An 18,133-nucleotide genomic window follows, 5' to 3' on the forward strand; every position below is an offset into this window, starting at 1 on the left:
TGGAACCCTTTTCGTAAGCCTCCAGGTTTCTGCCCCGTAGGTGAGTACTAGTAAGACACAGCTATTATATACTTTTCTCTTGAGGGATAATGGCAACCTGCTGTTCATGATCTGAGAATGCCTGCCAAGTGCACCCCAGCCCATTCCTATCCGTCTGATTATTTCCGTCTCATGATCCGGATCCGCCACCCTACCTGCCCTACCTGCCCTACCTGCCTTACCTGCCCCCCACTTAAATTACGGACTTTGTGCTATTAGGAAACTTTGCTGGCTTTTTTATGTATACGACTATCTGGTAAGCTCGCTTTCATTTTTCTTATGCAGCTCGTTTCTTTTGACGCAGCAAATGCTTGAGAAATCGCACATAAAGTATCTGGGTTTAGTTTTTATTTGCTGTGGCCGTCTCGTTCATAGCGTTTCTTTACACTCAATATCCAGGGTACAAAGGTGGCTACCCTCGTGTAACCACTCGCGTCATTTGGCCTGGCGCAGCCGTAGCCAAAGGAAACAATCCCGACTTGAAAAAATTTCCCACGTTTGTTCCATGTAGTCACTGGTGCACCAGAGTCGCCCTTGGGGAAAAGAAACAAGAAAGGCGAAGTGTTTACTACAAGGACAAATATAAAAATTTTATGACGTTTAAGAACTTTTGAAGCAGACGATATATGTTCGTGGAGTAAGCAGCGATCTCACCATACAGTTGCATGTGCCACGGCATTTTTCGCTATGGAGGCTCTAAGCATTCGAAACCAACTCGTTTCTCAGCCTTGCAAATGTTCGAATCATTAAGTGTGACAGCAGTATTGGTTTCGGTGGTGTAATAACAATGCGGTGTGTTAACAACAACTTCAATGGCACAACCCTTGAACCAGGCGTTAATTCATCGGCCGCCATTCGTATGTACGCTTAAAATTCACCTCAACATTGGCAGCGGACCTGTTGCTAAAACATTTTACGCCAGTTTGTCAGCGAAAGTGCGAGGGCTGTTACCATACGATTACAAGGATACGCACATCAGACATCGATGATGATGATCATGGGGGTTTTACGTGCCAAAACCACTTTCTGATTATGAGGCACGCCGTATTCCTAAATCGTGCACCTAAATCTAAGTACATGGGTGTTTTCGCATTTCGCCCCCATCGAAATGCGGCCGCCGTGGCCGGGATTCAATCCCGCGACCTCGTGTTCAGCAACCTAACAACATAGCCACTGATCAACCACGGCGGGTGTCAGACATCGATGCTGTATGCAGTTGCATTTAGCTATTCGTATCTGTAGCTCTGCATATAAATGTAAATGTTCCGATACCAAACGCCATATCCCGATGCCGAACGCCATATCCACTGGCACTCTGCATCATGTCCTGCCGACAACAGTAGCTTTGTTGATATGAAGTACACCATGTACATATTAAATGACGGAAGACAACACTATTGTTACGAAATTTCTCTTTGAAAACAATTCTTGCTATGCCGGTTTTGAAAACCTTCTTTTTCTAATGGTATGCCAATTTTTTCGGCATTTATTACTCTCACTCCGACATGAGGCAGTCTTTTGAAAACTTATTTCGGCGACCCCTATGGCAAAACTTCTTTTAGAGATGATTATTTGTACTTACGATGCCCCTTTTTGGCCTCGTGCTGATCCCTGGTGCACGACAATTTTGGTTTGTCGCGAGACGTCCCCTCATTGAGATTATTGGATTAACCATGTTACAAATTCAGAGCGACTAATCAGTTCTGACTCTTTTTAATGTTGAACTTTATGCATTATATCATTTTCAGTTTCTACGCCTTCGAACCTAGTTCAGCTTCACTTCGTCCGGAAGGTCCGTGACATCCCTAAATGTGAACACCTTCGTGTATCACTGTTTATGCTTGATCATCGTCAGCTCTCTGTGCAGTTTTCTATTTCAAGCCCGCGCATCACAGTATGTTTCGGTTACTGAGAAATTGTAGTGCTTTTGTAGCTAATTCGACAGCAGAACTTGACCAATTGGTTTAATTAGCGCAGGTTATATACTTAGGTCATAATATTTTTTAACGCGATTGCTAAAAACAGCATGAGGCGTGCGTTCAGGTATGTTGTACGCCAGGTAGAAGTAGAACATTTGGAACAAATCAAATTTTATGTCTCAACCACTATCGTCGCTGCAGCTGCATCGTAACACCTTAGTAACCCTCTTATTACGGAATCTGTATAACGATCTGAAGCAATACAGGCTCCTCATGTCATAAGACGGCTTACTATTTTGGAGGCAACCGCACAAGAACTTCCGCTACTGGTCCAATGCACAAGTTTCAGACACATGAGAAGTTAAGTGCCACAGATTTTATACTCACAGTGCAGGCATCTTTAGACCTTGCTGTCGCACAAATGACGATGGTTTCATTAAGTGTCAGTTGGGCTTCATGATGTAACAGGGGCTTGCACTGTTTATATGGCAGTTCCTTCTTAAGAATATATCGGAGTGTGTCAGAGTCCGGGCCACCTGCAACATGAACAGTCCATTTTAAGGTCACTTCTTACCAGAATAATACTTCCCTCAATGAACATTTATACTGCCACACATTTTTTGTGGTCAATTATTTATTCGTTTATGCTATTATGATGCTAACGCTATACAATACATTAGAATGCGCGTACAACAATTGCCCTTACAACAAAATAACGTATACAACTAAGGATACTGTATATCTCCGAGAAATAATTTTCTTGCATGTGTACTGTATATGTCTCCACAGCGACAATCAGTACGCTAAATTTGCCTTTGCAATGCATGAATTTAGGCGTCCCAGAGCGCTAATTTGGTGCTTTACAACAACAAGAATCTAGTGGCGCTACCGCATCATCGCTACCACTCAGCTTCCGCCCACGTTAGAACTAGTTACGTGCTTGACTAGGTGTGCTAATCACAGTGAGTATGTTGGTCCTGTTGCGGAGCTCCGGAAATCGCCAAACTGAACCAATATGCCACTAGTGGCAGCAGAGCAGCACGTGAGACGACGGAGGAATACTCAGTCCACGAATACTCCAAACTATTGTCGCTCAGAATTCATTACCTGCGGATTAGTGCAACGCGAGCACGTTGATGTGTTTTACCACAATTTACATCCAACAGTAATGGCTTGTTGAAGTTGCAGGTGATGCAGGGATAAAGAATACAAAATATAAACAAAACATGCTTGCCTTCCTTGGTGAACCCCCAGCCAGCGATAAGTAGAGGCCTTCCAGTAGTGCTTATCGGCTTTTTAGGGAGACATACTGGTGAGACAAACTTGTCAAAGTTTAATGGCTTTTCAAGCTGTGAAAAAAAATCGAGCTCATTTGAACAACAACAATAAATTCTACGTGATGCATACAGTCTACTTCCAAGGATGAGATGGATCATAAACGCAGGAAGCTGGTTACAAGTTCAGGAAACAAACAACACAGACACGCTGCTCGGTGCTGCAGCAGCAGCGAGCGTGCCTAGCTGTTGCTGCTGCGTCTCGCTCCAGGGCGAACTAAGTGCCGAAAGCACAGCGCATGCGAAGCTACCAGCACTCAGTGAATTATGTACACAACACGCATCGTTTTGAAGTTATGGGCGCCCACGCGGCGTACCCAGCAGCCGCCAGCAGTGGCAGGCTAACTCCCAGTTTGACCTTGGTTGAGCTTGAAGGTCAGATTCACGGAAGCAGACGTTTTCTGGGCTTAAAGCAGGTATAGCATAGTGATCGCTCTTAACGTGAAACGATGCCGCAACGCGACATTTGCATGGAGCATCAGCAGATTACTTGTGGGTAATTTTTTAGTGGCTAAACCCTCTTAAATCAAACACCAGATAACACACTTTGCCTCCTTATCTGATTTATCTGACGGGAAACGAGTACAGCGTTTCGGCGCAATGCAGATACATTTTCCCGAATCTAATCCGCGTTGCTGGCGAGAAACAGCTAAGTCAGATTCTTACTTCGCTCTATGCAGGAACACCTTTTATCTTGTGCAGCACCCAGTTCTTGTGAAGTAAAGGATAAACGTATACTGTATTTAGCGGGTGTTGGTACCGGCTGGAGCATTTAAAGTTTTGGTGGATACTCCTATGCGCGCCACCTACTTTACCTACACAGACATGCTGACAGTTACCGTTTCAGTTAAGGAAATAAATTCCAAGAATTTCTTCTACGAAACTTGCACCTTTGCCTACGCAAACGAAACGGACACATCTCAGAGAGTTAAGCCAGGTAGAATACTTCTGATGTAAGTGCTCGCGAGCTGTGTGACCTTATAATTATTCTCTCAGACATCCTCACCGGAAAGAGAAATGTCCCGTTTGCTACCCTGCACTAGGGAAGACGTAAAGGGAGACAGAGAGATAAAGAAGAAAAGCACTCGCAGAGTGAGCTAATGAAAGAACAACAAAAAATACATACGCATGCATACGCATAAAAGTACACGACATTGCCAAATTCGTTCAACTAGAACGCTTTGCCGGAATGGCATCACTAGCTACTTTGTCGCATTCTGGTGTGAAGGCTGCATGAGGCGGGAGGGGAAGGCTGTCTGATCAAAAAGTGACGGGTCCCCAACGCGCACAAACGCGTAGCGAAGGACTGCCTCTTGGAGCCCAGTGGATCGGGTTAGGTAGCTGCGAAGCACACTCAGACGCCCACAGGTAGGTTAGTTTTTTGCACAACCTTGCCGGCTAGCAGAAGGGTCGCCATACGTGACACTTTCCCACAAAAATGTCTTCTTTCGAGTTACGAAGTTACATTTCAGCCAGGAAACAAGAAAGGAAGTGGCCATCTCAGAGCAGTGATCGCAACCAGCTCAATGGCCATTTATTGGCGTCGTCATTGGCTGTGGGAGTCGAAAGAAATCCCAGCCTTTACTATAAGAAAGCGAAATTTTTCCTTTCGAATACGTTAGGAATGGGCCCCAGCTTTTACTGGGGCCCATTGACTTTGAGTTTTGACTTGGAGCTCGTGTAGATATTGGTCTACGACAGATTACCGGAAGGGTGATTGCATCGGAACAAGCCTTCAATGAACATCCTTTTCAACCGCGATATAAACTTTTTTAAAACAGGGTTGAAGTGCCTCAGACAGGCTGGCCAACGTTTCGATAGGTGGACCTATCTTCGTCAAAGGCGGCCTCGTCATCCTCGGCGTGTTAGTTTTAAAGGGTTAGTGCAGTGACGTCACGTGCGGGTGTTGTCGCTGGCGGCTGGTTTTAAAGAGAGAGATTACAAGAGGGAACAGGCGTTGTCGTCCGACGTCTGTGAGCCTCATTCTCAAGACGAAGGGACAAGAGCGTGAGAGTGGGCACGCGGGGAGGAAAGAAAAGAAATAGAAGCAGAAAAAAGAGGGGGAAAAAAAGGAAAAAAAAGCAGGGGGGAGCCATGGCCGTACCAAGACACAACAAAGGGGGGGGGTGAAAGAAAAAGAAAGAGAAAAATGAAATCTTTTAAGAAATACGGGGGCTTGGGAGCGTGCTGGGGATGTGAAAGGTTAGGAGGTATTCAGGGGAGTCGTTGGCGGCATGTTTTTGAGGCATTAGAACGGCCGGTCAAGCAATAGGTCGAGTAATTTTGAAATAGTTAAGGTGGCGGCGAGGAGTCTGCGGTGCAATGTGTGGGGGTGACTGAAAGGCAGCGGCATGGTCTTTCAAGGGGCACTGCCCCACGCGCTTAACGTAGGTGTCGTTACGGCGGCATCCAGAAGGCGATACTCCGGGTTGAGGCGCCGAAAAAGTCATATTGACTTCGGAATGTGTTGTCGAGGGGATTTCAAAAAAAAGGCTAAAAAAGGGGGGCAGGAGGAAGGGGGGGGCGAAATCGGTATAGCAAACAGGAGGGTGACGCGTGCAGAAGCGGGCGCGGGCAAGTGTACATGGAAGAAGGGGATCGTACACTTGGTGTAGACGTAAAATCCTGAAAGAGTACATTAAATTGAGTAGTAGGCAGGAAATTTTTTTCCCTTTCTCCCCCTCTCCCTTTCCCTTCCCTTTTTCCTCCGAAATGAAAGAGTAGGTGAGGTTAAGAACTAAAGTTGGCTGGTGGCCTAATGTGTTTTGTGTATTGGTTGATGATATGAGAGTTTCAGATTTAAGTTACAGCTTTTAAAGATTCTAAGTTGCCGCGTGCCAAATTAATTCCTGTCGGGTGTAGGCAATTAAACTTTAATTGCCTTAAGTTTAATTGCCTACACCCGACAGGAATTAATTTGGCACGCGGCAACTTAGAATCTTTAAAAGCTGTAACTTAAATCTGAAACTCTCATATCATCAACCAATACACAAAACACATTAGGCCACCAGCCAACTTTAGTTCTTAACCTCACCTACTCTTTCATTTCGGAGGAAAAAGGGAAGGGAAAGGGAGAGGGGGAGAAAGGGAAAAAAATTTCCTGCCTACTACTCAATTTAATGTACTCTTTCAGGATTTTACGTCTACACCAAGTGTACGATCCCCTTCTTCCATGTACACTTGCCCGCGCCCGCTTCTGCACGCGTCACCCTCCTGTTTGCTATACCGATTTCGCCCCCCCCTTCCCCCTGCCCCCCTTTTTTAGCCTTTTTTTTGAAATCCCCTCGACAACACATTCCGAAGTCAATATGCCTTTTTCGGCGCCTCAACCCGGAGTATCGCCTTCTGGATGCCGCCGTAACGACACCTACGTTAAGCGCGTGGGGCAGTGCCCCTTGAAAGACCATGCCGCTGCCTTTCAGTCACCCCCACACATTGCACCGCAGACTCCTCGCCGCCACCTTAACTATTTCAAAATTACTCGACCTATTGCTTGACCGGCCGTTCTAATGCCTCAAAAACATGCCGCCAACGACTCCCCTGAATACCTCCTAACCTTTCACATCCCCAACACGCTCCCAAGCCCCCGTATTTCTTAAAAGATTTCATTTTTCTCTTTCTTTTTCTTTCACCTCCCCCCCTTTGTTGTGTCTTGGTACGGCCATGGCTCCCCCCTGCTTTTTTTTTTCCTTTTTTCCCCCTCTTTTTTCTGCTTCTATTTCTTTTCTTTCCTCCCCGCGTGCCCACTCTCACGCTCTTGTCCCTTCGTCTTGAGAATGAGGCTCACAGAGGTCGGACGACAACGCCTGTTCCCTCTTGTAATCTCTCTCTTTAAAACCAGCCGCCAGCGACAACACCCGCACGTGACGTCACTGCACTAACCCTTTAAAACTAACACGCCGAGGATGACGAGGCTGCCTTTGACGAAGATAGGTCCACCTATCGAAACGTTGGCCAGCCTGTCTGAGGCACTTCAACCCTGTTTTAAAAAAGTTTATACCACAGTGTGCCATTCCATCTGCCAGCCCCTTTCTTGTTTTCAACCGCGAGTATGTGCTTGGAGCAGAGTGAAATAGCGATATAGCCACCGAAGTAGATATAACTGGAAGAAATTAAAATTGGAGGCTTATCAAAGTTAAGCCCAGTGGATGCTTCGCATCCACTGGGCTTAACCTTAGCGTATCCGTAGCGTTTGGAGGCATCTTGACCGCATACACGCACGGCGCAAAGACGCTGGTGCGGTTGCGGGCACAGAGACTGACGCGACGGCGGGCGCGCGCCGCTTCATCCCTGGCGTGACGTCACATATCACATGATGCAGCGATGGTGGCGCCGTACCGCGTCGCGCGCGACGGCGCGAACCGAAGCGTGGTGGCCACCGCCGGGAGGCGACCGACGGCGCGATATGAGGCCCCATCTGCATCCGCTGTGACGTCATCACGTGACGTCACATCATGTGATCTCACTTCAGGGTCAATGGTGGCCACCGCCGGGAGGCGACCGACGGCGCGATATGAGGCCCCATCTGCAGCCGGTGTGACGTCATCACGTGACGTCATGTCAGGTGGCCTACTTGAAGGTCACTTGAAGGTCATTGGTGGCCATCGCCGGGAGGCGACCGACGGCGCGATATGAGGCCCCATCTGCAGCCTGTGTCACGTCATCACGTGACGCATTGTCACGTGACCCCACTTCAGGGTCAATGGTGGCCACCGCCGGGCATCGCGCGAAGGCCCGCAACCTACGCTAATATGCTTCGCATAAAAAAACAGTTCCAAGGACCCTAAGTTGTCCCTACGTGGATGAATGCGAAAGCAGTGCGACTACCGCGTGATGCCTATGCTCTTTCAGTAATTGAGTAATTAGCTTTTGGGACATCTAATTCTTTGGTTCTACTCCCACGAAGGGTCGTGGGTTTGAGTGCCTTAATTCATTCTACCCTAATTAGCTGCGCTTTAATTGCGTTCGGCTTAATTACCACTTAAGTCGCGCGTTTACCCCCACCAGAGGTCGTGGGTTCGAGTGCCCTAATGTACTGTTCCATAATTCACATCAAAGGTTGTGGGCTTGACACGGCGCCAGAGGTTGAGGGTTCGGAGCCTTTATGGACCATCATTTGGCTTCGCTCACATCAAAGACGCCGGATTTTCTGCGTCTTCGTCCATATAATATTCTTAATAATGACAGTTCTTACGAAAAACATTACAGATGATTCGATAAAAGAAGAATCAGACAAACTATACGGGAGCTACATCCATCGTGCTCTCTGGGAAAGACTACATCAGGATGAAAAACGTTACAGTGAGGTTTTAATCGTGAACGCAGGCGACGCGCAACCATGTGGGTACTATAGTGGACGTGAAGCTATGGGCGCTCGGCGCACCAAGACTGTCCACACCACAGATCCCTTTGAAGAGAGGCCTCGCGCGGCTCTGCCATATGCAGCATTCGCAGGAGTAGACCCACTCCCCGACGACGCACTTCCACCCTGCTTTTCTCTCTAGATTGAGCCACCATCGTCAGCTCATCTTCGCACACTTTCCCTCGCACAAATAGGACAGGGGGCACGAGAGCGATGTTATCACGAGACGAACCCGGAACGTCCACACTACACCCAGCACCCGTAGCAACTGCCAGTGGTGGTCAACCCGGCGCGCCTCCCTCTACCCTCCTCCTCCGCGACGCTTCGCCTTTTTTCTCTTTGGCCGTAATTTTCCTGTATATGCTCCCGCAGGGAGCAGAATTGCACATAACTTTTCCAGCACCGCAGGCACAGCTCTCCACCGAGCGCTATCACGCGGTACAAAGGGACGTTAAATGTTCAAAGGCGCAGCTGTGAAGCCAACTTTACGGGTGCGATGCCGACGCGTCGTTTCAGTGAGTTCCATCGACATTGCGATTAGCGGACCGTCATGCGTGCGTTGCATTAATCGGCTCCGGGTTACATGTACAGTACTCGCTGATATTAAGTCAGCAATTTGGTGAAGTGATACGAAACAGATCATATTGACACTTGCGTTCCAGCATGATGTGGTGTAGCGCACCAAACTACCCAAACCACACGGATGGTGGTAAACCTTTTTATGCCGTGTGGTATCAATGGACAGACGTGGGCCGGCGACTGGTATGGCTTCTGAGTATGGGCCGATATCAGCCGGCTGCGAAATGGACCAGGATGTGCGAGTAGTAGAAGGCATGAGGGGTTGTTCATTCATACACTTTTTGGCGCATATGTGCAGCGGAAGAAAAAGAAACAAAGGACAAGGTATGAATGATAGGTTTGTGTCACGCTGCACATATACGCCAATACTGTAAACTTACAAATACGTCCAATTCACTGTGTTGCTTGTACGATTGTTCTGACTATGTCTATCTAGACAGTGTGTTCAAAACAGAGTAAATTCTAGGAGATGCAATTTACCCGTTGCTCCCTGATTTTTCCCTTATCTGTTATTTATATTATATTTTGTCGGCTTTTTACCTTCCATGTAACGTTGGTTGATGTGCTAGTATTCATTTTGTTGTAATAGACGAAAACCACCCGCGCTCCCGCTTATGAGACAGCTGTGATTATTTCACCATTTATCGTCCGAAATATCTTGTTTGTCAGATCATGATTGCGACAAAGGTATAAAATTAAACGACGTACGAAGGAAGATGACACGGGACAACCAGGTAGGCGCACTAACAACTGAGTGTTTTATTTCTTGACACAGACATGAATAGCTGCTACCAAGAATCAAAACATGCTCAGTGCTCAGTTATTTGTTAGACTGGCCTTAGACGACATGAGGAATGTACGTTTGATGAGTGCTGTGTTATAGTAAATTGACCTGAGTAGTATGAAGAGATCAAGAAAGATGTGTCCTCATATTACGGTCAACAATGTGTGAATAAGTACTTTGGAAATTTGCCATGCTGATGTGAATAGTGCAATAAAAATAGCCTTTTGTTACTCTAGATAGCTTCTGCCTTTCCAGTTTCTTTGAATTCTGCCCACCAAAGATCCAAGCAGCAGCGATCTTGCCTTTCTGCCAGCAGCCATTAGTCATCCATTCGCTTGTACATATTAAATTTATACTAGAAAATCCAGCATTCAGAATTCATTTCCACTTGCAGATTTGCTGCTACGAAGCAGCTGCTTAGTCTGTGGTATTGATACATGCATATTGCGTGTTTCTTGTGGACGATGCACGCGGGCACCCCGACAAAGATGACGAACGCTCCCTGGCTCTCGAGCTGTCCGCTGAAGTGGCCAGCGCTGCACTATCCTTTGAAAGTACAATTTGTAAATAGTCTCCAGCTGTTACTATTTCGTTCGCCTAACAGTATGAATGAATCGTAAAAATAAGCTTTCAATAAAATGGGCACGTGTCAACATTTGAAATGCTTTTAAATCTACGTGTCTGCACCGCACATATAGAAAACGTGCAGCCGCTGTGAATGACGTTTAGTGATAAATGATGTTCTGTTAACGGTCACTGACATTACTGCTGGCACGATAGTTCACTTGGCGATGATCATTATTCAGATGATTTGAGCAGCCAAAATACTGCGTGTTTAATAAAGGGAGATTCAAACATCCACCAAATCGTAGCAATTGCTACGATTGGGTGGATTTCTCATTTTCCCTTTATTAATTACTTCTCTCAACCTTGTGTGTTTCCGCAGAACTATTACGCCAACTATCGCGTGTTTGCACATGAAGGTTTCAGGTATTGGAGCCATGGGCGTACTCGGGATATTCGAGCCACTGAGGTAGTCAGGGTCGTGCTATCACCTATGTACACGTTCATGCGTCTCTTTGTATATGCACGCGTATATTAGCACGCATAAACTAAAAATGTCGCTGGGCTAATGGAATACCGTGTGGCATTTGCCTCCTGCGCGCGTGAGGAGTGGCTTCACGGCACAGCTGTAACATAATGCCGGTCCTATGCTCAGGTCTGCTCCCTGCGGGAGCGTACAAAGGGACGTTACTTCCCCGCTTCGCCCAGCGCCACCTAGATTTTTCGTCTAGGTGGCGTTGCTTTACCGCGTGCTCTACGCATCCCTTCATATTTTCACGGCGGTGCGATTCCCTTCTCTACCATTAGGTGCATTTCTCCTCCGGCGCTCGCTTCATTCGCTGCTTCAAACTAATTATCGCCGATTACACTCGCGGGCCACTTACACCTGCGCGTAAAAACGCTGAAGAATCCTGCAGATGCAAGATCCTGTGATACAAGATGCGATGAAAAGAATTCATCCAGGTTGCCTCCATATTTACGGGAACGTCGAATGGGGAACAGACATACAACTGGTGCTGCGGCCTGTTCAAACGTAGTTACAGGTTCAGTATTGTGAATAAAAGCTATTGTGAAGCCAAGACAAGTCAAGACTAATAGTCCTGCCCACTGTGTATCAAAGCGTTGCCCATGCTGCCTGCGGTGTGTACAAAGCGCAATGATTTCGTATAGGGGTCACCTATTTTGCATACGTACCTGCAAAATCGCAACGTCATTGGCGTAAACTCTCAGTACAAATTCTGGGTGGCGAGCGAAACGTTTTGCTTGTATTTTGGGCCCCTTTTTTCTTTCCGTGCTGTTATAGTATACCATGACACTGGAGGCGGCTGTCTCGTCGTTCCTTCACAAACAAAAACAAAAAACAAAAAACATGAGAAACTATGCATTATAGCCACTGCAAGAAATACATGAAATCTGCTTCCTGTATACATTATTCCACCATGCAACAAATTGCCTTTACTGATATCTTCAAAACCATATATATAAAACGCCCTCGAGTCAAATTAATTATTTCTTCTTGGCAGCCAAAATGGGCAATCATACAGTTGAAGAAGTTTTACAAAGCATTACAATTTATAATATGGAATTCATGTAAGCCTTACTACTCTGTACAGCATAATTACAGAAATAAATGCAATATCCCATAAGAGATGTGGCAGTTAGTTGTTATGTAACAGCAAAGATTTATTTTAGTGATGCGTTAGATTGTAAACAGTTTTATTTTTATAGCATGTACCACGTAATAAATACCTTACTGCTGCAGCGTGTGATGAAGGAGGCTGTTAGCTCACCAGTATCGTTTTCTGCTTGCATTTCAGGGAACTGAATTAACGAACATAAGGGTTAGTGGAGGAGCTGTTACAAATTATGAAAACAAATTTGAGGAATGTTGAATAGCTAAACCGGACAAGATAGAATAAACTCTATAGCATACAGACTGAGTTCATAATACTATTTTAGCCTTACATCACCACTTTCCCAACTAAGTGTGCGTCGTACACGCCGTGGTGGCTTTTTGTCTATGGTGTTGGGCTGCTAAGCACTAGGTCGTGGAATCGAAACCCAGCCACGGCGGCCGCAGCTTGATGGGGGCGAAATGCGAAAACACCTGTGTGCTTAGATTTACATGCACCTCAAGAAACCTCGCTGGTCAAAATTTCAGGTGTCTCCAACCACGACGTGCGTCATAATCGGATTGAGGTTTTGGCAAGTAAAATCCCATGACGCAATTAATTTTTTACTTCGCTCCCGCACTTTCATGTCTCACACCCCAGGATTATTTGTATAAAGGTCATACTTTCCCAAATCCTATACACACTCATCTAATTACAATTGTTTGATGCAGAATGCATGTCCCAAAAAAACAATTATTCAAGTATTTCTACCGTGTGTATTTTGTTTCTGCGCATTCGTTATAGGCAAAATTATTCCCTAGTAATTTTAACTTTTCAAAGACGGCTTGCACTTATGCACCTCTTAGTGACGTCAGTGTTATGCATCATGCTAAATATTGGCTACCGTAATGCACAATTAAATCTTGTTTTCTTCAATCCTTTTGAAAAATAGCATACAGTCGACCAGATATACTGCGGAAGTTACATTTGCTAAGATAATATATTAAGCCTTAAAATGTGCCACATAGATGTAGTGTTTAAATAGTGCAAAAAAGTACGAACGGTTCAGTTAGGCAGTGGGCAGCTGAAACCACAAAGCTGGGAGATACAATGCTGCCGCTGCAGGCCAGGATGTTGTGAACATGGCTTCCTCGACGAAAGGACACTCGAAGAAACACCTAAGTACCCCGGAAAACTGTAAGCGATGCAAACAAGACTGGATTTCTCAGGAAAAGTTAGACTTGAAGTCAATAACGCCGATCGAACGAGAAATGTTGCTGGGGCCAAAATTTTATACAGGGGGACCTGTCTGACGAGACCCCTTGTCAATACGTGGCTCCGACGACATTCCGTCTGCTACCATTTTCAATTTTGGGAAGCAGTTCATTATGCAATCTGTCGAATGCCGAACATTCATACGTTTAGCCAGAAGGCAACATAAAACGCGCCTGCACAACTACATCAATAGGACTATTTGTATTACAACACGCGTACTAGAATAACGTACCTACTTTAAGGCCTATTCGTTACGACCATTTTGCAAGCAAGTATTATTGAAAATGATAGTTCATTTATGTGCAAATATTCGAATCGGAATACAAATTGCAATACTTGGGAAGCATGTCATAAACGTGATAAATAGGGATAAGGTACTTCAGAAGTGCTGGCCTGCCTTTCCCCACATTGTCCAACCTTTCTGAGGCACCTTATCCCTGTTTATAACCTTGATACCACGCGTCATATCCCATTTGTCAGCCTCTATTTTTGATTTTATACTTGTGAAACGACATTTCAACTATACGAGCATTTAATACATGACTGGAGAACCCTACATTTCCAGGTATTTATTACCTTGCGCAATGAGAGGTAAAATTTTATAGTATTGCCCTTCGTACTGCAGTAGAATGGTCGCAGCGAAATCTCATTTTAAGTATTCTTGTATCAGATACTTCGTATTATGCATCAGTGTAACAGAAAATCCACATTCGCTATACTGATGCAAAAGGCCTTTTTTTTTTTCACTGAGCAGCTGTATGAACATTGAGCTGCTGATTAAAAAAACATTTAGCAGTATACACTGAAGGGTGCATTCAGAGAACAATGCTTCTGAAATATGTCTCTTCTCTTCTGAGGTAAAACAAACAACTCTTAGTGTTCGCGGCTTTAATATCGGAATAAATTTGGTGAATGTAGCTTACAATCCACGGCATTCTTGTCCTTGAAACTGTTTGTCCGTTGACAATTCTTGAAAGTGGGAGCGCTCTACCGCACCCTGCAAAAGCCATTCGTGTGAACGTAGTAACATTCTCTTGCTGCTCAAAAAACTTCCTAAATGATGCTCGTGAGGCATGTAACGCTCACAATATAGTACTATTGTTTCCGACTGTGTGATACCTCTGTGAAACATCCGTATACAGTAATTCGCCTTCTTTCTGCTGGTGAGAAAAACAGATATGCTTGGTCACGTCTGAAACATTCCTTACAAGCCGGCGTAACAATGTAGTCGTTTTACGTGAGTTCAGAAAAAAACCGTACAGAGGAAACCCTTAATGAATGCTTCCTCGGTACTTCCTCGGCATCATTCTGTTCTGCAGGTAACTGAATTGTACCTTTCCTCCCACCCATCTTCCTGGCTCTGGAGGAGCACTTCACTAGAGCGTTTGAGCGTGTAGTGCTCGCCTGCGATCAGGCACTGTCGCGTGTTGCAGGCGGGCGGCTTGACGCGAAGAAGGCATGAAGAGAGGAGTAACGTATTGAAAAACAGCTGTTCAGAGGCCAGCGTCCGGCTGTTCAGAGAGTACGTGACCTATGGTGCTCGCCTGTTGCTGTATGTAATCAGTAGTAAGCAAAATTTAAACGCACACATTCCGCGCACGCGAAATACAACGTCAAGGTAAAAAAACATATTGCGTTAAGTTCAATTGTGCTAGGGTATAAGGTGCGTGAGGGAAAGATATGGCGGCAACAACGAATTCAACAAATTCCATCACTACTCAGTATTAAAGATGTCAGAACTTTTAACTCAAGTTCGGCAAATGATTCAGTGAAAAAAAGCTTTGAGAAACTGGGCGGCAGTTTACACGCTCACTGGTAATTACATGACATGTACACGTCCATGCTGCTTGGTACTTACTGTTGTTCGTAACATGCTTTGTTTGTGCGCTAAACATTCATTCCTGTCTACGCGCATTGTTTTCTCTGCTTCTACCCATACTGGGACCCCTCGGGAAACTTCATTGCATGGCATTTGCATGAGCTTCAGCACTCTTTAGGGTAAGCGATTGAATTGCGCTCACGTGGGGTGTTGATGCGTTCACAGGATATCTGGAAAAGCACAAAAAATTGAAACACAAGAAATAGCTGCACAAGCTCAACTATATAACCTTCTTGAAATTAAATTTTGTAATGTGAGGGAAACCGTGCTAAAAACAAGGTCACATCATAAATATAGAAAAACCCATAAATAACAGTGTTGGAAACTGCGTGAGCGTGGCTTTCATCTCACTTCAATAAAATAGGCAAACTGCACATTCATCGAGTGTCGACAGATCGATGTGTAGCTATTATTGAAAGCTTCTCTTGCTAGATTTCGAATGCTCCTTATGGCTTTATTTCTACTCAGCGCTGTGTTGGTTAATTCTGATAGATTGTCGTAATTTCGAACTGAACCAATTTTCCAGAAAAACATTAGCCTCAATGCATCCGTAGGTTATTTGGTTTATCAACGTTTTAGGTGATATATACCTTTAGATGTGTGTGTGTGTTCGTAAGTTATGACAAAGTGTTTAAGAGGTTATACAAGAAACACACTGGGTCTATGTAATACTCGTTGGGGGGCTAGTTAGTTCATGTTTCCAGAAGAGGGTTATAGCGCCGAAAAAACAACACACAGCAAGCGAGACGGGAGCAAGCGAGTCCCGTCTCGCTTGCTGTGTGTTGTGTTTTTTCGGCGCAATAACCCTCTTCTGGAAACACTGGTCCTAACAGGAAGAAAAAGGACAATAAGTGTAACTGGATTGTTTGTTTCCACGATCTTATTTATATCGAAATAGTAGTATCCCAAGGCGAAAATCAATAAAGGAGACTGATCAGAAGACAATTTAGATTTATCTTGTTTACAGTAATATGCTTATTCTGCAGGTTCATAAGGCTGTAATATGAAGCGATATTTTATGTACTACAAAAATTAATACTTAGATAAACTTCTGTAGGGAAAAGTCTAGCAGTAGGACCAGATCCTGTTTTTCAAAAAACGTTATGTATCTCATGTAACAAAATAGAAAAAAGTGTGGGTTTTTCTGATTCACATGTATGAAGGTTGATGTTACTAGACATACGCACAGAGTCTGGTGTGGTAATGAGTTTCTACTACATATTTGCGCATACAGTGCATCAGTTGACTTTTTTTCTCCCTGAACATCTCATTTCCTGCTTCATATTTACCCTCGCTCTACTGGAATATCAAAAATTCCATTGATATTTAGCACCGAATCATTGCAATCATTTGCAAATGATGCATTTGCTGCATACGTCTCTTATATTGTCCAAAACTCATATTCCGTTGATTACTTCAAGTAGAATTAAATTTAAGGATGTGTAAAATTGACATCTTGCAAGTAACACTATCCAAGCCACTCTCACTTCCTCCATATGTACCTCTCCTAGCATCTCCAGTGTTGGCTCACACAAATCCAGTCTCACTCACCTGAAGGCAAAGATTCGCAATAAAAATGGCAACACATATGCGCCGCATGGCTTTTGTGCAACGTCAGTAGTTGTTTGTCCAAGAGTGGGGAGGTGCGGTGCTCCTGTGCTAGTTTTACGCAACAACACTTCATATTCGAACGACACGGCTACGGCTGACATCCCAAATTGAGGGAGGTATACAGCAGTTTATTGTTCCTTATTGCTTGTTTGCTTGTTTCATAGTCATTATTACTTTACCGTAAAGCTTTTGAATTGCGAGAAAGGGAACTATATAAGCATTCTTCTTTCACGATAAACATTAGTTAGTGAACTCTAAACTGTCCTGAAATAATTTCGTGTGCCTGCAGCCCACATGAAGAGCCATTTTCCTAACGTCTCACGCTTTACAGCTGTCTAGTCACGTTGCCGCTCCTTAAACGAAATGTATCGTGATCACTTTCAAAAGAGCCTTGTCGCAGCAGGGTTGTTCAAAAGCATCTTCGCTCTGGACAGCCAGCATAAATAACAAGTAGTGCCTGAATGGAAATGCCAAAAGTGCTGTCGCCCTCAAAAATGAATTATGCACTTTCTAGCAGAAAGAAGATATTGACATGCCTTTCAGAAATGAAACGAAAAGATAACTCACGGATTCGTAGAACGAAATAGTGAAAGGTGACTGGTGCACGTCAATTTCCATGACAGTTTCGTCGCAGAACTTTAGTCGGTATAAACTTGAATCAATGCGTGGCGTCTTGGGCACACAGGTGTCTTCGCTAGCGCGCATTGCCTAACATTGCGTAGACGTTTGAGCAGTTTCGCCCGAAGTGAAAGATATGGAAACCTATAGCTAGATGTAGCGCCGCGTTGGTCTTCAAATATTACGCGGACGAGAAACCTTTGTCCTACGCAGCACACCGGGCCACTGCTACTCCACTGCAGAAAGAATCATTTTTGCAGCTATGGAAGGTTAACCCGCTAATACGCGCTTTGCCGCTGTCTGTGTTGCAGGTACCGGAAATCATTGGTGCACCAGATTAGATAAAAGAACAAGAACGTCAGCTTTGGTAGCTTGAAGCGAACTGTCAGTTTTCATAGGAACTATTTACGGACGACGAATTGGTGCACAGAGAGCTGCCTAGTAATAGAAGGAAAGCTAGTGGTTGTGTGCACCGTGTTCATGCCAGCTGTCGGTCTCAGGACGCTGCCCTTGCTCTACTTCAGAGCCAACTGAGAGAAGCTGAGGGGGCGTACAA

At 44.9% G+C, this 18,133-nt stretch overlaps 1 protein-coding gene across 2 annotated transcripts; it reads right to left on the reverse strand.

The window, feature by feature from the left end:
- Positions 1-370: 370 nt before the first annotated feature.
- Positions 371-17,204, reverse strand: LOC135907667 (serine proteinase stubble-like). Of its 2 annotated transcripts, XM_065439367.2 has the most exons (8): positions 16,900-17,075; positions 15,491-15,518; positions 14,393-14,466; positions 13,257-13,372; positions 11,776-11,920; positions 3,193-3,307; positions 2,346-2,494; positions 371-572 (listed from the first exon to the last, which is right to left on the reverse strand). In XM_065439367.2, exons 1-8 carry the CDS (start codon positions 16,945-16,947, stop codon positions 387-389), a joined length of 861 nt encoding a protein of 286 aa, XP_065295439.1. In that variant the 5' UTR covers positions 16,948-17,075; the 3' UTR covers positions 371-386. The 2 variants fall into 2 exon arrangements, with proteins under 2 accessions (XP_065295439.1, XP_065295440.1); XM_065439368.2 differs by lacking the exons at positions 11,776-11,920; positions 13,257-13,372 and having other exon boundaries at positions 16,900-17,204.
- Between the last annotated feature and the right edge of the window lie 929 nt (positions 17,205-18,133).

The sequence above is a fragment of the Dermacentor albipictus genome, chromosome 10, assembly GCF_038994185.2.
Source record: "Dermacentor albipictus isolate Rhodes 1998 colony chromosome 10, USDA_Dalb.pri_finalv2, whole genome shotgun sequence".
Taxonomy (NCBI): Eukaryota; Metazoa; Arthropoda; class Arachnida; order Ixodida; family Ixodidae; genus Dermacentor; species Dermacentor albipictus.

Coding starts and splice junctions, on each gene's coding strand:
- LOC135907667 (XM_065439367.2), bottom strand. CDS start 16,947: ATGCGGCGCATATGTGTTGCCATTTTTATTGCGAATCTTTGCCTTCAG. Junction 2,495..3,192: donor CTGGGGGTTCACCAAGGAAG/GCAAGCATGTTT, acceptor TTCATGTTGCAG/GTGGCCCGGACTCTGACACA. Junction 573..2,345: donor GGTCTAAAGATGCCTGCACT/GTGAGTATAAAA, acceptor CTTTTCCCCAAG/GGCGACTCTGGTGCACCAGT.